Source organism: Symphalangus syndactylus, chromosome 23 (assembly GCF_028878055.3).
Source record: "Symphalangus syndactylus isolate Jambi chromosome 23, NHGRI_mSymSyn1-v2.1_pri, whole genome shotgun sequence".
NCBI classification, from domain to species: Eukaryota; Metazoa; Chordata; class Mammalia; order Primates; family Hylobatidae; genus Symphalangus; species Symphalangus syndactylus.
Window position 1 is genome coordinate 55382850 of NC_072445.2, and position 20887 is coordinate 55403736.

Genomic DNA, 20887 nt, shown 5'->3' on the forward strand with positions numbered 1-20887 from the left:
CTCCTTCATGGGTTGGCATTGAATGCTTGCATCTTTTCCAGGTTCATGGTGCAAGCTGTCAGTGGATCTACCATTCTGGGCTCTGGAGGGCAGTGGCCCTCTTCTCACAGCTTCACTAGGCAGTGCCCCAGTGGGGACTCTGTGGGGGGGCAGCAACCCCACATTTACCATTTGCACTGCCCTAATCGCCGTGAGGGCTCTGTCCCTGCAGCAGACTTCTGCCTGGACATCCAGGCATTTCCATACATCCTGTGAGAGCTAGGCCAAGGTTTCCAAACCTCAATTCTTGACTTCCGTGCACCTGCAGGCCTAACACCATGTGGAAGCCGCCAAGGCTTGTGGCTTGCACCCTCTAAAGCAATAGCCCAAGCTGTACCTTGGCCCCTTTTAGCCACAGCTGTAGTTAGAGTGGCTGGAATGCAGGGTGCCATGTCCCAAGGCTGCACAGAGCAGCTGGGCCTGGGGCCTGGCCCACAAAACTATTTTTCCTCCTAAGCCCCTGGGCCTGTGATAGGAGAGGTTGCTGCCAAAATCTCTGACATGCCCTGGAGACATTTTCCCCATTGTCTTGGCACTTAACATTCAACTCCTCATTACTTATGCAAATTTCTGCAGCTGGCTTGAATTTCGCCCCAGAAAATGGGTTTTTCTTTTCTGTCGCATTGTCAGGCTACAGATTTTCCAAACTTCTATGCTTTGCTTTTCTTGTAAACATAAGCTCCATTTTCAGACCATCTCCTTGTGAACACATAAAACTGAAAGCTTTCAGAATAATCCAGGTCATGTCTTGAATGTTTTGCTGCTTAGAAATTTCTTCCACCAGGTACCCTTAATCATTGCTCTCAAGTTCAAAGTTCACAGATCTCAAAGGCAGGGGCAAAATGCCACCAGTCTGCTAAAGCATAGCATGAGTGACCTTTACTCCAGTTCCCAATAAGTTCCTCATCTCCATCTGAGACCACCTCAGTCTGGACTTCATTGTTCACATCACTATCAGCATTTTGGTTGAAACCATTCAACAAGTCTCTAGGAAGTTCCAAAGTTTCCCATATCTTCCTGTCTTTTTCTGAGCCCTCCAGACTGTTCCAACATCTACCTGTAACCCAGTTCCAAAGTCCCTTCCACATTTTCAAGTATCTTTGTATCAGTACCCCGCTCTCTCCAGTACCAATTTGCTGCATTAGTCAATATTCACACTGCTATAAAGAAATACCTGAGGCTGGGTGCAGTGGCTCGCACCTGTAATTCCAGCACTTTGGGAGGCCGAGGCAGGCAGATCACTTGAGGTAGGAGTTTGAGACCAGCCTGACCAATGTGGCAAAACTCCGTCTCTACTAAAAATACAAAAAATTAGCTGGGCATAGTGGCATGCTCCTGTAATCCCAGCTACTTGGGAGGCTGAGGCACAATAATTGCTTGAACCCAGGAGGCAGAGCTTGCAGTGAACTGAGATCGCACCACTGTCACTGCACTCCAGCTTGGGGAACAGAGTAAGACTCTGTCTCAAAAAAAATAGGTAATTTATAAACAAAGGAGGTTTAATTGACTCACAGCTCTACATGACTGGGGAGGCCTCAAGAAACTTAACGACCATGGTGGAAGGGGAAGCAGGCTCCTTCACAAGGTGGAGAGTGTGAGCATGTGAAGGAGGAACTGTCAGACACACACAACCATCATATCTAGTGAGAACTACTCACTGTCACGAGAACAACATGGGGGAGACTGCCCCCATGACCCAATCACTTCCCTCCCCTGATGTGAGAATTACAATTCGATATGAGATTTGGGTGGGAACACAGAGTTAAACTATATCACATGCCTTGAGGAAAGGTTAAACTACTGGAAAGTGTTTATAGCTGGGAGATTTGGGGTTCTTGCTTGAATGACCCCGCGAAGGTTGATTATGTTAGTGTTCTTGCCTTGTCTATTACTGACTCAGGCTTACCTTGAAGGGTCACTGGTCCCTTAAATTATAAAATTATTTCACATCCTTTCATATTTTCATATCAATATTGGGTTAATATTTCTATCCCAAATTTTCAGATGAGAAGGTTAACTGATTAGGTTGTGGGTCAGTAAACACTAAAAAGCCAAGACTAAGCACTTTGTAATACACCATGATGGCTACATACTTACTTTTTTTGTTCCCAACTTTTTTTTTTTTTTTTTTTTTGAGACGGAGTCTCGCTCTGTCACCAGGCTGGAGGGCAGTGGCGCGATCTTGGCTCACTGCAAGCTCCGCCTCCTGGGTTTGCACCATTCTCCTGCTTCAGCCTCCCGAGTAGCTGAGACTACAGGCGCCTGCCACCATGCCCAGCTAATTTTTTGTATTTTTAGTAGAGACGGGGTTTCACCATGTTAGCCAGGATGGTCTTGATCTCCTGACCTTGTGATCCGCCCGCCTCGGCCTCCCAAAGTGCTGGGATTACAAGCGTGAGCCACCGCGCCCAGCCTTTTTTTTTTTTTGAGATGGAGTCTCGCTCTGTCTCCCAGGCTGGAGTGCAGTGGCGCGATCTCGGCTCACTGCAACCTCTGCCTCCTGGGTTCAAGTGATTCTCCTGCCTCAGTCTCCCGAGTAGCTGGGCCTACAGGCGCCTGCCACCATGCCTGGCTAATTTTTGTATTTTTAGTAGAGATGGGGTTTCACCATATTGGCCAGGCTGGTCTCGAACTCCTTACCTCAGGTGATCCGCCTGCCTCGGCCTCCTAAAGTGCTGGGATTACAGGCATGAGCCACCGCGCCCGGCCCTGTTCCCAACTTTTTACTGTGGTAAAATACACATAAAATTTACCAATTTATGTGTACATAGAATTCGTTAAGTGTCCAGCTGAGTGGTATTAAATATATTCATGCTGTGCATCCATCACCACTGTCCATCTCCAGATGTCTTTCATCTTGTAAAACTGAAAATTTGTACCCATTAACCACTAAGCCCCCACGCCCTCTCCCCAGCCCTGAGAGCACACTTCGTGTCTCCATCGATCTGACTGCTCTAGGTACCTCATGAGTGGAAGCACACAGCATTTGCCTTTTTGTGACTCTGGCTTACTGCACTTAGCATATGTGCTCCAGGTTCATCCAGCATGTGTCAGAATTTCCTTCCTTTTTAAGGGTGAATAGTATTCCACTGTTACATACTTTCAACAAACATACCTTGAGAGCTTACTGTGGGCCAGGCACTGAGCTGAGTGACAGCATGTTGAAATGAGTCATATATGGTCACAGTCTTGCAGGGACTCCAAGTCCTTAGCAATTGCACTGCAATTTTTGTAAGTCAGCTGCAAAAGTCAGGGATGCGGGAACATCTGGATAGAGCAGCAGACTCCACTGGAGTTAGTAGAAGGACGACCTGAGAAGCTGGTCTTGGAAGGTGAACATCTGTTTGTGACTGATGAATGGGTGGTGCGGGTGGGAAGGTTGTTCCAGCCTAGGGAACAGCACATGCAAAGGTGTGGAATGAAGGGCCTGACCACCCAGGTAGGGGGAAGAAGTGCAGCAGATTGGGGGACAAGGAGGCCAGCTGTACACACAGTCGGGGCACCAGCCTAGTGTGTCAACGCGGCATGACTCCATCCACTTGGAGGGTGGATGCGAGCAGCTGTTATACCCATTTCCTCTCTCAGTCCCTTTTCAAACCCTAACCCCAGTTATTCTGTTTCCTTAGCTGAACTAGATGCAGAGCACGCCCAGAAGGTCCTGGAAATGGAGCACACCCAGCAAATGAAGCTGAAGGAACGGCAGAAGTTTTTTGAGGAAGCCTTCCAGCAGGACATGGAGCAGTACCTGTCCACTGGCTACCTGCAGATTGCAGAGCGGCGAGGCGAGTGGGGGCTGGGGCTGCTGGAGCAGGGACTCACCGGCTGTGCAGGGTGGCGATGGGCCCCTCTCCCCAGAGCAGAGCATGAGGCAGAGTCCTCAGAAGTTCCATTCTGTTATGAGACCCCAGCAACCAAAATGTGTGCATCGGGCCACCTCTCTCGCCCTGATTTTGCCTCTTCTATCAGTCTAGGCTTTAGTTGAAAATACATTTTTTTAATACCTCTAAAGATTACAGATATAGCCAGGTGTGATGGCTCACGCCTGTAATCCCAGCACTTTGGCAGGCCAAGGCAGGCAGATCACCCAAGGTCAGGAGTTTGAGACCAACCTGGCCAACATGGTGAAACCTCGTCTCTACTAAAATACAAAAATTAGCCAGGCATGGTGGCGCATGTCTGTAATCCCAGCTACTCGGGAGGCTGAAGCACGGGAATCACTTGAACCCGGGAGGTGGAGGTTGCCATGAGCGGAGATCGTGCCACTGCACTCCAGCCTGGGTGGCAGAGTAAGACTGTCTCAAAAAAAAAAAAAAAAAGATTACAAACACAAATTATGCTTCTAGAAAACCTGCAAAATTACCAAAATGGAAAAAAGAAAAATTGCCCTTAATTCTCCAGTACAGAATAGTCCCTGTTACTGCTTTTCGTGTGTTCTTTCTAGTCTCTGTCGAGTCTGCTTATCTAACTGCTATCTGACTGGACCGTACATATATATGGCTTTGTCTCTAACTTTTCTTCATGTTATACAGGGCTCTTTCCCCCGTTGTTAAAAATACTATGAGAGGTTGTGTGTCAAAGGCTGCATCTTTTTGTCATGATGTATCCTAATATATTCCACCAGTTTTCCTAGCTGAACATTTAAAATCTTTCCCTCGGTAAATAGTGCTGTAGGAAACAAGCTGATTAGAAGTCCAGACACTGAACTTCTTCGCAGCTTTTCCTTTGGAAGAACTGAGTGACTCAGAGGTGCAGCCAGGGTGGGCAGGGCAGCGGCGCCAGGCAGCTTACATTTTCCCTCCAGCCTGCGCCACATAGGCAGTACCAGACCCCAGGCAGCGAGGAGACCCGTCCAAACCTTCCCATTTTCCTGCCCTCCTGTTCTCCTGAATATCTCATCACCTCCTGGACACCTCTCTCACCCCCCAAATCTCAGCCTTCATCCTTTCCCCAGGCTTGCCTGGCCCTGGCCTTTGTTCTCTCTATCCTGCCCCCAACCACATGCCCCAGCAGTGTTTCTTCCTTGTCATCCAGTTCTGTGTCCCCTCCAAGGAGAAGTTAAAGAAATCCAAGAATGAGGCCAGGCGCAGTGGCGCACGCCTGTAATCCCAGCACTTTGGGAGGCCGAGGTGGGTGGATCATGAGGTCAAGAGATGGAGACCATCCTGGCCAGCATGGTGAAACCCCATCTCTACTAAAAATACAAAAATTAGCTGGGCGTGGTGACACGTGCCTGTAGTCCCAGCTACTCAGGAGGCTGAGAATCGCTTGAACCCGGGAGGCAGAGGTTGCAGTGAGCTGAGATTGCACCACTGCACTCCAGCCTGGCAACAGAGCGAGACTCCATCTCAAAAAATAAATAAATAAATAAAAAGAAATCCAAGAATGAGGAAAGAAAATAATGTTGAGAAAAATAGATTAACAGCAGTAGCTGAAGACCTCAGAGTGTGCTGGTGAATGCAGTCAGTTAGTTGTGTGGATGATGCTTGTTTACCTTCCAATGCACAGTATAGATTTGAAGCTTAACAGCATTTTCTGGAGTCAGCCTTCGCCATTCTTGTAACACGCGACCCTGCATTTGTCCTCCGTGCGTTTCCTCCGAGTGTACATGCAGGATTCTGGTGCTTCCATGTTCTGCAGATTGTAGAGAGTGGCTTCCCGTGGCTCCTTTGGGAGGAAGGAGAGGGTTTGCTCCAGGGATTTTTATCCTGTTATGGGTAGAAACTGAGAAGGACACTGTCTTACCCCGGCTGCCATAACAAAACAATATGGACTGGGTGACTTTAACAGCAGACATTTATTTTCCCTCAGTTCTGGAGGCCTCAGATCCAAGATCAGTGTGCTGGCGTGATCGGTTTCTGGTGAGGGCTCTCTTCCTGGCTTATAGACGGCCCCCTTCTCCCTATGTGTGCACGTGGCCAACAGTAGGGTGGAGCTCTCTGCTGTCTCTTGGTATTAGGGCTAATCTCAACCACAGGGGCCATGTCCATCTGACCTCATCTAACTTATTTACCTCCCAAAGGCCTCAACTCCAAATATCCTCATATTGGGGGTTAGGGTTTCAACATACAAATTTTAGGGGGACACATTCAGTCCATACAGATACACGCTGGCTGACCCACACATTTGAACATAATGACACATCACACCAATGTCTCATGTCATAGAAGAGATGCAGTGATGATGGACAGTCATAGAAACTGATTGCTAAACAATTTAACTCTATCTTCCTTCAGTTTAGCACTTGCTGGTGAGCCCAGAGGAAGCACAGAGAAATGAAAGTGCCTCTCAGGAAGCTCCCATTATAGGGAGAGCCATGGACGCACCCCCGAGAGAACGATGAAGTAGTAGACGCGTGGCCGGCTTGGAAGGAGCAGCTTCTGTTGATGGCCAGCCCCTGGTGACTGGGACAGGCACATACTGGAGTTCCTCCACAGCTAGCAAGGCACCAGGCTGGCAGAGGACGCATCTAGCAGATACCTGCTTGAAATACCTGCAAGGAAATATGAAGTGGTTACATTTTTGTGGTTTTGAGTATCTCAAAGATTAAGTTTCAAGGAAATGTTGGGCTCATTTTTTTAAGGTAAAAATTAGGCACATGTTGCCAGTATATGGTTTTGAAAGCTTTGAAGAAGAAAACTGGAGGCCCTGGGCTTTTTAGCTTTCTCTTGAGTAGAGCTGAGACACAGCCACACACGGGAATCGGGCATCTCATCACAGGGCTGTGCAGAGCCGGCTCAGACTTCCCAGCCTGACGAGCCACAGCACCTTTCTTAGGGAGGAATCGTCATCTCCAAGGATGAGTATTAATGTAGGAGAATCAATCAAAATTTAAAAAACTCTACAGTGAACATGGTGTTTTGGACTCATTCCACTAAATCAGAAATAGCAGTTGGAATTTCACTTTCAGAAGCATCATTTCTTAATTAAGACAAGGCCATGGAAAGTTTTATCCAGAGAATCATCAGAGGAACGGGTGAAGGCACATCTGTGCCCACTTGGATGGTGCTGAGGCCAGGTGGCCGGCCCCCCAAGCACAGAGGCTCTCAGGCTTGAGGACTGAAGGCGGTACCGGGAGGGCTGAGCAGCAGAGGGGGCCTGGGCCCCACCACGTGCCCCGCAGGCCTCTCCATGCCGTTAGGACATAATTAGATGTTTTGTAAGACCCTAGCCCAGGTTTGATCTTCTGCCTTACATGACTGCCATTTTCTTAGAAAAGCATTTTTATTGCTTTGATTTTATTGCTGAGTGTCAGGGTATCCTGCAGTTACTTATTAATAAATCACCTCGGAGATGTCCTGGTCTGTGCCTGGGTTTTCAGGCTCTGTATTCCCATAGATTTCAGGCTCTTGTGTCTCTGAACCGGTAGTTCAGCAAAATGGAATCCTGTGGAGCCAGGGGTGCCCCTGCTTTCCAGAGGGATTGATCAGCTCTGGGATGCTCCAGCATGGACCCAGCGCCCTGCGAAGAGAACGAGGTTTGGGGCTAATGATAAAATTACAATAAAGTTAGAAAAGATAGAATTAACAGGCAAAAGTGCACCTAAGTGCTATGATTTTGAGAATCATCCATACTGATACATTCACCTCTAATTTGATTTCCATTCTTAAATATTTATTTCCATTGAATAAATATAATTTATTCATTGATGTATTGATGGGTGTTTCCGGTTTTCTTATTTAATAAAAACAATGCTGGCATGGACTTTTGTTTGTTTTAGGACCGAGTCTCACTCTGTCACCCAGGCTGGGGTGCAGTGGCATGATCATAGCTCACTGCAGTCTGACACTCCTGGGTTCAAGTGGTTCTCCCACCTCAGATTCCCGAGTACCTGGGACTACAGGTGTGTGCCACCATGCCGGGCTAATTTTTTATTTTTTTTGGAGAGACAGGGTCTCACTATTTGGCCCAGGCTGGTCTTGAACTCCTTGGCCCAAGTGATCCTCCCACCTGGGCCTCGCAGAGTGCTGGGATTACAGGTGTGAGCCACCACACCCCGCCTTGGACAGTCTTATAATTCCTCTCTCTGTACATATACGTAAGAGTTGCTTTAAGGCCAGCTGTTCTCAGACTTGAGCAGCCTCACAGTCCCCTGGAGGGCTGTTCAAACATGGATTCCTGGGCCCACTGCAGGTGTGAGGTAGGGCCTGAGGATTTGCATTATAACCAAGTTCCCAGGTGATGCTGAGGGGACCACACTTTGGGAACCATTTCTTTAGGGTATATAACTAGGAGAGGAGTTACTGGTCACAATGACATGGCTCTTTCATTTTACTAGATGCTGTCAAATTTCTTGCCTAAACATTTCCACCAGTTTACAGTCTCCCCAGCCACATATGCACATTCTGATTACATCTTTGCCAGCACTTGGCAGCATCAGATTTTTAAATTTTTGCTAATCTGTTGGAATGAAATGACACCTTTGGCAGTTTCTGTATATTCAGGAGTCTTCAAGCCTCTCTTTTCGGCTCCGTTCTTCTGCCGCCCATCCCTGAGCCAAAACCATACTGTGGTATACTTAGTCATCAAGTGTTGGTTCTCAGCTGGGGACACTTTTGCCCCCGAGGGGGCATTTGGCAATGTCTGCAGACCCATTTTGCTTGTCATGCCTGGGGTAAGGGTGTGCTACTGGCATCTAGTGGGCAGAGGCCAGGGATGCAGTTAAACACCCCACCACTACCCAGGACACCCCACAACCAAGAACGATCTGGCGCAAAGTGTCAGGAGTGCTGGGGCTGAGAAAATGTTTTCTAGTGAAGCCTGAGTCCGCTGGAGCCATTCCTGACCTGCCCTGCACGTCTGCATGCATTTATTTTCTTCATAGTTGCCATGACTCTTCTTGGGGTCTTGTCCTTTGGTATAAATGTCACAGTTTCAAGTTTGTTGAAGAACCTTGTCTACAGTTTGAGCAGAATTGCAGTAAGTTTCTGGACGGAGACACACTGGGCCTCTTAGTGGTATTGGATCTTTCTGCAAGTGCACGTGTCTCATGCATTCCTGAGTGTTGGGTACAACTTGCCTCCGATGCTGATACCAGTGACTACTCTATTTGAAGAGCTATTCTTTTTTTCTCATAGTTATAGAGATTCACTGTTTCTCGTTAATTTTGGCAAGTTTTCCATGGAATTGTCTTCAGTTGTCAGATATGTCAGCATAACGTTGCCCATGGTGCGCGTCTCCCCCTTAGCTGTGTTCCTCATTAGGTTTGCTTTTGCATTTTTAAAATTGTTCATGTGCCTTTTATTCCTTTCATCTCTATTTATGATGAGTCTTACCCAGAACATAACCATTTTTAAGCCTTTTTCCCCTAAAGAACCAGCTTCTTTGTTCTTTCTACTGTTTCCTTAACTTCTCTTCAGTTTTACTTTCTTTGGGCGATTGTTTTTTTCTAACCCAAGTTGAATATTCAGGCTTGATTTTCAGCTTTCCTCTCCAGTAAGGCATTCAAAGCTATGGATTTCTTGCAGGGGTACTATTTTAGCTGAATCCTACAAATTTTGACATTCATAATTTCTGGGTAAATTTTATCATTAGCATTTCATATTTGATTTGTGAACTGTTTATAAATGTTCTTTAAAAATAATTAGATGTGTGAAAATTTTCCTAGCAGTTGCCAATTTCTAACTAAATTTCATTGTGATTTGAGAATGGGATTTCGATTTCTCTAACTTTGGGACTGCTGATGTCAGTCATCAAATAGGTATAGTGACATGCCCCCAAGATTATGGATATTATGTTTTCATTGTCATTCTGCCATTTTTTTACTTTATCTTCCTGGTGAATTGAACCATTTAAAAGTCATTAAGTACTACTCTTTATCCCAATGTTACTTTTGTTTCCCATTAAAATCTATTTTGATATTAATATAGCTGTATCAGCTTTCTTCTTGTTTGCTCATTATATCTTTTCATTTTTTAAGAAACATTTTCATATTTGTCTCCTGTAAACAGAAGGTAGCTGGATTTTATTTTAGTTCAGTTGTATAATCTCTTAAATGGCAAGTTTGGCTCATTGACATTTCCTGTGATCACTGACACACCCATTACCGTCTTATTTGTTGCTACAGAATTTTCCTGAAAGCTGACAACTATGCTTCTTAGTCCAATTTTTTTCTCTCCTGTTTTAAGTTATACTCCTGCCCTTTTCAAGAAGATGGCACAGACAAAACTTTCAAAACTGAAGTCAGAAGCCAAAATCTAAAAGACAGAAAGGCCTTGGCAAAAGGCTTCCATAGGTCAGAAAGGAAACCCTCAGAAGCTTGCCCCCAAAAAGAACAAGCCTGACCAACGCGCCTTCAAATTCCCCTGACCACTCAGCCCTGAAGATCCAGCCCAGTGAACTGCTGTCCCTGTGTGGCTGCGCTCAACCCCAAGTCCGAGGCACAGCAGGCTGGCTCAGTTGGCAGAGATGCTGCTGCCAAGCATGGGACCATCTAAACCATAACACTTTTCCCCAACTGAAAACAGGAATTACTCTTACCTCTCATTCGAGTGCTGAACTTCAGTGATTTTCTGAGCCTGAAGATAATGAGACTCACTTTCCTCCCAGATGAAGCCGCAATCTCACGTCACTGTGGCTCTGAGCACCCTCCTCTCCGCCCCCCCGCCTTTGTTCAGGAGGGTAATTTGGCCCTGGTGACTCTTCGTTATGACTGTTCCATTCCAGGTTTTACATTAACTCCCACACTCACAGGTCTCTTTGCTTAACATGCTTTCTTGCACTCAGCCCTTCCTTCGTTATGCCTCTAGCGAGAGCAGGCTCATGATGACGTGTTTCTTCTTGATCTCTGCTTTTCTCCTGGATCTTAAGTGATACCTAATGTTACACGATTTTAGAGATGACATTTCTCTCTCCTCTTTGAACTTACTCCACAGTCCTCTGGCTTTTATTATTGTTGTTCAGAAGTTGCCTGTCATCCTAATTATTTCCTTCTCTTTCTTAACCTGCCCTCTCTCTCTGGCTGCCTTTTAGAGAGCCTTTGTCTTTGATGTTCTTCAACTTCAAAGCAATTGATGTAGGTGAGGATTGCTTTGATCTCGCTTGGAATGTTTTGCTTTTTAAATCTGGGTCCTGAGGTCTTTCATCCATTCGGGAAAATCATCAGCTTCTTTGAATAGAGTTCTCTCCTCCTCTTGGCTTTGGGGAAACGTGACCAGATGCTACGCTTCTGCGTCTTTCGTACCTCTTATGCTCTCTTGTATTTCCTTTCTTTGTTCTTCTGTGCTGCATTATGGCAGATTTACTCATCCTGCCTTCTAGTTTATTAATTTTCTATTGGGCTGTGACTGTGCCCCAAGTTTGAGATTTCAGTCTCTTCTTTCAAATGTCTGTCCTTATTTTTGACACCTTGTTTTTGACTTCACCTTTCCTGTGACTGCCGTGTGTGAATGGCCATCTCACATTCTTCAGCGAGGATGATGTTTGTTTCTGCTGCCCTTCACTCAGAGTGGCTCATTTCATGTGTGTTACAAATGCCAGATTGGGTTGGGATTGACTTTGTATAAACCAAGGTTAAGGGAGGGTCCTTCCAGAAATAATTTGCTTCTGCTAGGCATCCCCGTGGCTAGGATAACTTATGGGGCTTGTGGTTTTTTGAGACCATAGAGGTAGTTTGCCTATGAGTAAAGACCTGTGGGGCGTCGGCCGACTAGGTACGTGCTGTTTCATGGGGTCTGCTGGCGGGCTGGGTTTTGTTTTCTCCTAGTCTGTGCTTCCACTGCAGGGAGCTCTTGCATCTTACAGATGTTCAAACCCCTTCTGCCGTTAGGCCTGAGAAATGTTCCAAGGGCAGTGGGAACTCCACTTGCAATTAGAGGAGTGTGCCTGCCAGGAAGGTTCAGGGCAACTGTAGGCAGGAAGCAGAGCCGTGGCTGGCAGGGAGGAAGGTCGCTAACTGTTGCTGCAGGAATGTTGGCCTGAGACAGGCTGAGCGTCCTACTCCAAACAGCTGGGAATCGCTTAATGCAAAGATTGGTCTTCGGAGTCCCAAAGGGCTGGGGGCGAACAGATTAAGGAAAGTGTAAAAGGTAGTAATAGTTGCCAAGGGTGATTTAGGATGCATTTAAAGTGCCAGACTGGCATATGTCATCTACTAATATGTTGCTTCAAATTCCATTTTGAAGTAAGCTTAGAAAATGCAATGTAGTTAGCCTAATGCCAATGGAAGTTCACCTTTTAAAGTAATATTAAAGACAACGTGTCCTTTCTCGTATTGCTGATCTATCCACAGAGCCCATAGGCAGCATGTCATCCATGGAAGTGAACGTGGACATGCTGGAGCAGATGGACCTGATGGACATATCTGACCAGGAGGCCCTGGACGTCTTCCTGAACTCGGGAGAAGAGAACACTGTGCTGTCCCCCGCCTTAGGTAGGGTTGACAAACTTGCATCAGCTGAACCGGGGCAGTATGCCACTCCCCTCCAAAGGGGAGACGTGAGAACCATCTGCCAGCCACTTATGCATAAACCCCCCAAGCTCACAGCCAGCCCCTGGCTCCCTAACCCCACGGTTCCACAAAGCTGTGTGGCAGCTGCAACAGTGGTGTGGTTCCGTCATGAGTTCTTCTCAAAGATTTGACATGCTCCACTCCGGTAACTTTGGTGAGTTGAGAGCTTTCTTGTTTTCCCTCCTTTAACACCCAGAAATCCATTTGAGTCTGCTCCTTGTGGTTAAGGACTGGCATTTGCAGGGATGTGCGGTCTCTCTTGCGTGGCTCACAGGAAACTCTTCCCTCTTCGTGCAACAGGCATTTAGGGGCATGCCTGCCATGGGCAAAGCCATGGTGTATTGTTCAGCTCTTGGCCTGTGTTGTAAAACTTAGTTACACTTCAGTTCCTTTCATCCCTTCCCAAAATTTTGTTTCACATTCATGCAGCAAATATTGACCGAGGTGCCAGACCTGTACCTGGGCTTGGTGCGTTTCAAATTTCAGACCAGTTCTTCCGGCTGGGTCAAGGCAAAGCTCAGTCGTCCCAGCAGCACCTCAGCCATCTCTAGAAGGTTCTACCATTACCACGGTTTCTGCTTCCTCTGAACTTCTCACCCACTTCTCCTGGCAATCTGTCAGAACGGTGTCATCCCGGGGAAGAGAAGGGGCTTGGGTGCATTTGCCCCCATCCTGAGAAGGCCAGAATACTGGAAACCAGAATGAACCCTCACCCAGGGTCAAGGAAAGATTTAGAGACAGTGACACCTGCATATAGAATTTTGATTCCTTGAAGAGCCTATTTAGTTCCATAAAATTGGAGAACTGCTGAAAGGCCAATAATTCCAACTTTCTCAGCAGTGGTGTCTCTGAATTACTGCAAAGGGAAAAAAGAAAGAAATCTAGATTATCAAGGTTACAAGGACTGTTCCTCAAAGATATGCAGCACTTGCCCTCGGGCCTCTATAACACACGTATTACAGTCTTAGGAGCTCTTGATCTGTGTCACAGTGGCTGACTCCTTAGGGGACAGAAGGGTCACCGCAGGGCCTGAGGCTGCCTCTGGCATCACTCAGCTCAGTGTCTTCCAGGGCAGTTCCTGAGTTCTGCAGGCCCCAGATCCCTGGAACAAAAACCACACACCCCTTTCATGACGGGCACATTCCACAGCTGTTGGCAACAATTCTAATTCGCAGTATTTTTATGACAGGGCTTTGTCTTCCCTACGTTATTTTGCAGGGCCTGAATCCAGTACCTGTCAGAATGAGATTACCCTCCAGGTGCCAAATCCCTCAGAATTACGAGCCAAGCCACCTTCCTCTTCCTCCACCTGCACCGACTCGGCCACCCAGGACGTCAGTGAGGGTGGGGAGTCCCCTGTTGTTCAGTCTGATGAGGAGGAAGTTCAGGTGGACACTGCCCTGGCCACATCACATACTGACAGAGAGGCCACTGCGGATGGTAGTGACGACAGCGACTCTTAAATTGGGACATGGGCGTTGTCTGGCCACACTGGAATCCAGTTTTGGCCGTATGCGGAATTCCACCTGGAAAGCCAGGTTGTTTTATAGAGGTTCTTGATTTTTACCTAATTGCCAATAATGTGTGAGAGACTGAAAGAACAGCTAACAATAAAGTGTGAGGACGGTAAACTGAGAGCGCACAGAGCTAGTTTGTATACAAAGGCTTCTAAATACACACGTCCTTAAGGCCACTGTAACTCAGGGTTCCTTAGAGTGAAGGGACGTGCAGGTCACTGAGGGCCACCCCAGGAGGTTGCATGTGGGCAGGGCTTGGGCCAGGCAGTGGAGGCTCCACAGGGCTCAGTTCCGCATGGGGCAGGGAATGACCTACCATTTCACAGGTGGAAAATGCCACTTCCTGTAGAAGAGCTGACTGTAGCCAAACCACTCTGGCAAAGCTTGGGGTTTTCCTTTGATCATTACAGAAGTATCAGTCCAGTAGCCAGCCAGTCCAACCCCTACTTTCACAGCCCTGGGCCCAAAAGAACAGAAACAAGCCCAAAGCAATCCTCCATTCTTTATGAAAAGAAACTGGTCCCCTGGAGATGTTCCTGCCATCATCAGTCCTCCAGCCCAATGAGAGATGACTGACTGACAGACTCCCCGCCGAGATGAGGGGGGGTCTGTCTGCAGCCATACCACCCTGAATGCACCCAGTGTCGTCTCATCATGAAAGCAAGCTCAGCAGGGGGGCGCGGCTCGATGGGAAATGAATGAGGGGGACGGCCGCAGGCCACATGGAAACCATTAGGTTAGGCTGAAGGGGACCCAGTGGCAGGTGGGAGCAGGACTGTGGGGGGGGGGGGGGTGGCTCTGCTCCCTGGCTGGGGGGATCCTCTGCCCCCTGCCTGTGGATGAGAAAAGAGCTCATTCCATTCAGTTATCTTCCACAAGACAGACGACAAATGTCCAAAAAACTTTTTTGTTTTTATTATTAAACCTTGTAGTACAAACCTGAAAAGTAAACAAAAAACTCGCAATAAACCACATGAAGTCTCCCTCCCAAGGGAGGGTGCAGAGCAGCGCTAATAAATTAAATGTCAAACTGTAAGCCATAGGCAGAAGTTTACTGTCAAAAAGAGGGAAAGTACACAGCAAGGCCATAGAAACCGGACAACCACATTGGAAAACACTTGACTGTTTCTGTAATTGTTAAATATTCCAAAACAGTTCAGTCTTCTGCAACAACAACCAACAAAGTGGATCATAGGACGTTCCTGGCAGTCACCACTGGCAAGCTCAGTGCAATATGGGTAGCTACGGGATTGATGAATCCAATTATGAAACAAAGAACAGCTTGTGAAAACAGTTTCCCTTTTTTATTCCACACATACTGTACACACAACCGGAGAAGGGCAACAGCTACTCCATTATTATTTTTTTGTTGTTGTTCAGTGATGTAAGCAGCACTTATAAATGTTACAAGAAAAACCCTGTAAGCATCCAATCCAACCGATGAAGAAACGGAAATGTAAGGCTTTTCTTCATCTTGTCTTTTCACCCCCTCCCCACCCCCCACCGAGAAAAAGGCTCAAGTATTTAAAACAATTTACAGGCATATGTACAAAAGGGATGGGATTTTTTTTTTCTTTTTTCCTTTTTGTTACAACATGAAGAGAAAAAATAGACAAGATGAACGCAAATGCATTTTCACATTCAAAAATAACTGCAGGCCTCCTAGTGGCTCTCTACGTGATCATAAACGAAACATTTTAAAAGAAAGATTAATGCTGACTTGTGAAGGTGTCAAACAAGAAGCGGTGAGATGGAGATGGAATGTTAGAAAGATTGCACATCGATGACAAAGAAGCACTTAACGGCTTCCATTACTTTTTTTCTTTTTTTTTTCTTTTTTTTTTTTTTGAAATCTTTAGGATGCTATTGAAGGGTTTTTTGATAAAGTAGCCAACAGCACCAAAAAATAACAGAATGGATTTCCTAATGAAATCAGGCACAGGTCTCCCTCATGTGACCCCTCCAAGGCAGGCAGTCTTTTCCGTCTTCCTCGCTCGCTTTCTTCTTTCCTTGAACAGATGCATAGTGATGTGCTGGTGGAGAGCCCACTCGCTCCCATCTCCTCGTTCCGCCTATGGTTAGGAAACAACGTCCGCCTTCAGCTGCCACAACCGCCCAGAGAAACAAAACGGGGGTGCCCCGGCTTCCCGGATCACAAGCTCATCTGGCACATGGCAGAAGACGACAGCCAAAGCAAAGCCATTTCAAGTTTCGTGTGTGTGTGTGTGTGTGTGTGTGTGTGTGTGTGTGTGTGTCTCCTATCCCTTCTAAAAAATCTGCTCACATGACTGATGGTTTTTAAATTTGTTCTCCAAACTTCACCCTCTTCAAAAATGGGTTAAAAAGCCTTTTTCCCCCAACAGTTACAAAAAAAAAAAACAAAAACAAAAACAACAACAACCAAAAAAAGGCTTTTGTCAGCCATGGGGCAATACAAATTAATACAGCCCCTCCAGGGTTTTAAAACAGTGACTATACGGCAGTTTCCAAAATCTGACTGCAGTATCTAGGTTTTCTAAGTACAAAAAAAAGTTCAACAGTTTAATGCTAAAACAAAATTAGTTCTCTAAAACCAGAAGAAAATCTTCTTTAGAGCTAGTGCAAAGACAGCTTGAATCCTACAGCAAGTACTCCAAACTAGAATATAATAATTACAAAAAAATATATATAAATCGACCACGGGCGTTGGCATCTTCATGATGAGCTCGAAGCACTTTTGGATGAACCGGAGGCTGACAGACGGGAGGGGGGCACGTCCACTGTCGCTCTCTTGCGGGGACCTCTTTTTGGTGTGGGTTTACTGAGACAGTTCTCAATGCTGCCGTTTTTACCAGATACTTTGCCACAGATCTGATTGACCAGACTGATAATCTGTTCCTGTTTGGGGGTGAAGGGAGGACACAGTTAACACACCATATTAACAAGAGCTCTGTCCCTGAGAGCCATGCAGGGGCAAGTTTACGGCAGCGGGCAGCGCGCAGCGGGCAGGGGGCAGCGGGCAGCGGTCCCCTTCACCACACCAACCAACAGCTTTTAAAATGCCCCCGAGAGGCTCAGATGCAGTGAGTCTCCCCTTCCCAGCTCCTCCTGATGCCACACAGCAGGCACGGCTGCTTCATCCTCATTAGCACCCTGCTCCCCCACGGTTTGCCTGCTCATAAGGGCAGGGCTGGCAGGGGAGCCCAGAGCACTGCCTCCACCACGGAGCACTCAGCAAAGAGACCCCGGGGGCTTTGTGACATCCTGGATGGTGACACAAATACCCAAGCTACTTGACTCACTTTAGCTACCAGCCACTGAACCTGGCCATGCAAGTAAATGCAAACACTTCTCACCTATACATATCCTTTGTAATTCACCCAAGAGAATCATTTATCTGTCGGCACCAAAAACTGTTTCTAACTTTCACACAGTACATCCTATAATCATCTCATTTTTAAAAACAACATGGGGAGGAGTAGCAAACGTACATCTTATGAGCATCTCCCTGGGCCACAGGTGGCTGGGAACCATGCTGAGCCTGGGAGGAGAGGAAGCCAGCCATGGAATGAAACATCTGAGGGCCTGATCTCTAGTCCTCTGGAAAGCCCTCAAGATGAGGGTGAGAAAGTGACAGCTGGCTCCCATCACACAGTAAAGGTGCCTTCGGCAGGCGGGGCGGTGTGCACGTATCTGTAATAACACCATAGTCATGGCTGCTCGACGTACTGATGATGATAAACACTGATAAGGGATAAGTGGATGAGCTGCCATAAAACCCATTTAGGTGGCTACTGCTACCTTACCATAAGGACAAGTGAGGAGGAGCCGGCAGTGTGCAGTTACAGGAGGGCACCGTTCCCTCCCCTGCGTGCAGCTCAACAAGTGGACAGCACCTGCCCCAGACCAGTGCTCTCACACCAGGCTTGGCGGCAGGCGGCCCAACACCCTGCTCAGCCAGCCTGCAAGGGCCAGAGGTACAAATGGCTCCAAACTCCCCAGAGAGCTTCGCCATCCATGAGAACCCAAGCCATGAATTCAGGGATCTGCAGTCTAGGTGCGCCCCCCACCCCAGCAAGCGTGGGTGTTTAAAGCAGACTGTCCCGGGTCAGCAGGCCCAGACATGGGTGTTTGTGTACTGGGCACACTGGGAGGTTGAGAAGAAGATTTTGCAATGGTCTCTGTTTACAAGGTAGAAATTTCCTATTTAAAAGAATGGGCCAGGGGTGGTGGCTCACGCCTGTAATCCCAGCATTTTGGGAGGCTGAAGCAAGCAGATCACCTGAGGTCAGGAGTTTGAGACCAGCCTGACCAACATGGTAAAACTCTGTCTCTACTAAAAAGAAAAATTAGTCGGGTGCATAGTGGCGGGCACCTGTAATCCCAGCTACTCTGGAAGCTGAAACAGGAGAATCGCTGGAACCCGGGAGGCGCAGGTTGCAGCGGGCCGAGATCATGCCACTGCACTCCAGCCTGGCGACAGAGCGAGACTCCGTGTTAAAAAACAATGCACAGCTCAACGGGACAGAGGCACAGACATGCTTACTGAACTACGTCAGCCGCTACAGAGTATGCAGTTTCCAAATACCTTTGCTCCTGCTAATTCATCAAAACCGACCATTAGGTCTCAGCCCCTGAATGCCATTCTTTTCCCAGGATCTGGTCACGTCAGACATCCGACTACAGAAACAGGCTGCTGGTGAGAGGCACAACCCATGATTCACAGAGCGCTTTCCAGGCAGCCAGAGGACGCCTCCCCGTGCCGCCGCCTGCACCCCCACAAGGTGCCAGAGCCATGCTCACGCTCAGCCGCAAAGACTTCGCCGCAAAGACTTCGTTATTTCTAACTGTGCCTGGACACTCACTACTGAGGTGAAGGAGGGACAGCAGGTGCTTACTGCCTTCACCCAGCATGCTCTTTGAAACAAAACAGATGCAAAGAGTTCTTCTTGCAGCTCTCCAATAGTTTAGCTCAACGCTTATCGAGTGAGACCCACCACTTGGCCCCACCGCCTGGGCCCCCAGACACACCAGGCCCCTCACAGTCATACCCGCAGCACCCGCCCCACTCAGTGGCCTCAAATGTGCAATGACCACAATGTGGCGACCTTCCTCATAACCAGCCTAATCAGAGTTTGTGGGAAGCACACATGGTGAAGGCGGGCAGAGCAGGGGAAGCACACGTGGGGAAGGCGGGCAGAGCAGGGGAAGCACACGTGGGGAAGGCGGGCAGAGCAGGGGAGAGGCACTGCTGCCAGGTGTTCTGCCACTCAGGGTGGCCCCCAGCTGCACAGGCTGTGCACATTTATGACCTCTGTCTCCAGAAGAGCCTGGCACCTGCAGGAAGGCACCGGGCATTTCACAGTCCTGCCCCAATGTCCGCAGACACTTCCAGCTCTCTCAGCCTGAAGGGGCTGGCATCGAGTGAGTGGAGATTGGAGAGGCCACTGCCAACCATCCCACTGTGCCTGGGACAGGTCACAAAAAAGTGTCTGGCTCTAAACCACAGTGGTGCGGCCCTTGGGAAAGCCAGGGGGGCTGCAGGAAGAGCCTCAGCCCTGTTAAGAGCCCATCTCTGAAATCCAAATGCCCGTGCAGGAACCCCGCTCCCCCTGGGATCCTAACATGGGGCCTGAATGGGTTTAGGGCCTAAGAACAGGGCATCTCAGGCCTGCAGAGCCCTGACTACCGGCCAGGCACAGAACTGCCAGGCCGGAGTGCCTACATCCAGCCGGGAGCAGGGATGGCACCATGCTGCTGCCCTGCCCTAGGGCAGGGACTGACCTCATCATAGCGGTACATCAACTTCAGCCCTCGGCAGGACTTCTGTTTCTCCACGTGGCGCAGAGCACACTCCAGACAGAACACAACGTTTTCGTTCTCTTGTACCACCTGCAAGCAAGAGCAGGACATCCGAAGGTCAGGAGGCAGCTCCACAGCGCCCTGGGAGGGTAAGGTAGGAGTACGCCCAGCCAGGCAGCCCCCACACCCACTGCCCCAACCAGAGCAGCCCCAGCACCCACCACCCAGGCCAAGGGCTTTGAGGAATGGAAACGCTGGAAATGGACTAAAACGAAAACTGACCAAACACCTGGAACATGGTCTTCAACTAGGAAGGTGAGTAACTGACCACTCTGAGTTAGACCTAGGGGTGGCCCTCAAGTCCCTTCCAGATTTCTGCTGGAGTTTCCTGGGAGAGGGTCAGTCACCACCAGGCTGGTAAAGACAGTGAGGGGTGCGTATTTCTCATCTCTTGAGTTCTGAGGGCTCCTGAGATCCTGTGTTCAAAACCAACCTAGTCCTGGAATAGATGTGGAACATGGAGGACTCCAACTCGGACGGCCACGCGGGGAACACACCCTTGACTTTCCAGCAGCAAAACTGGTTCTCATGGTGGTCCATGAGCGGCTCACAGTCAACAGAGCAAGCGGTGTCCGACGACCCATGCAAACTCCCCCAAAACCCTCAACATCACAGATTCCTGACCTCTGCAACGCAGAGGAGCTCACCCACCAGCCCCGGCCCCCTTGGCCGGGCTGTCCACAAAGCCCACAGCTGTCCCGCCAGTGGACGCCCTGCTGCCTGAGGCCACAGGAGAGTGCTGGGACAGAGACCCTCACTGGGGGCCTGTCTAGGGCTGAGAGGGGCCAGATGAAAGGAAACAGCCACCTGGCTTCTGCGGGAGGCTCCCATACTTCACGCGGACTCCAAGTCCTATTCTAATTCTGAGTTTGAAAATAGGGAAAAATTCAGTCTTAACACTCAAGAGGCAGAAGGGTCATAGGCCTTTGTTAGAAAGCTTGAGGGGAAGGACTTGTTTTCGTCTGCAGTGTTTCTAAGCAAGAAACAGAGAACACGTTGTAGGAGTGTGGGAATGCCACCTACTGACAGAAACAAGACCTTGGAG

At 48.2% G+C, this 20887-nt stretch overlaps 2 protein-coding genes across 10 annotated transcripts in view; one reads left to right on the forward strand and one right to left on the reverse strand.

Moving 5' to 3' along the window:
- Nucleotides 1-14115, forward strand: part of DTNBP1 (dystrobrevin binding protein 1) — a 146844-nt gene extending 132729 nt beyond the window's left edge. For 2 of the 3 annotated variants that reach the window (XM_055264047.2, XM_055264048.2), the window contains 3 exons: nucleotides 3666-3821; nucleotides 12266-12406; nucleotides 13703-14115. In XM_055264047.2, coding sequence (XP_055120022.2) covers nucleotides 3666-3821; nucleotides 12266-12406; nucleotides 13703-13947 — 542 coding nt within the window. In that variant the 3' untranslated portion in view covers nucleotides 13948-14115. The remainder of the gene's footprint in view (nucleotides 1-3665; nucleotides 3822-12265; nucleotides 12407-13702) is intronic. The other variant, XM_063632870.1, reaches the window with a different exon arrangement.
- A 779-nt stretch (nucleotides 14116-14894) lies between these two features.
- The window catches only part of JARID2 (jumonji and AT-rich interaction domain containing 2), a 282213-nt gene continuing 276220 nt past the window's right edge, over nucleotides 14895-20887 (reverse strand). For all 7 annotated transcript variants that reach the window (XM_063632862.1, XM_055264039.2, XM_055264038.2 and 4 more), the window contains 2 exons: nucleotides 19765-19872; nucleotides 14895-16878 (listed from right to left, as the gene is read on the reverse strand). In XM_063632862.1, coding sequence (XP_063488932.1) covers nucleotides 16696-16878; nucleotides 19765-19872 — 291 coding nt within the window. In that variant the 3' untranslated portion in view covers nucleotides 14895-16695. The remainder of the gene's footprint in view (nucleotides 16879-19764; nucleotides 19873-20887) is intronic.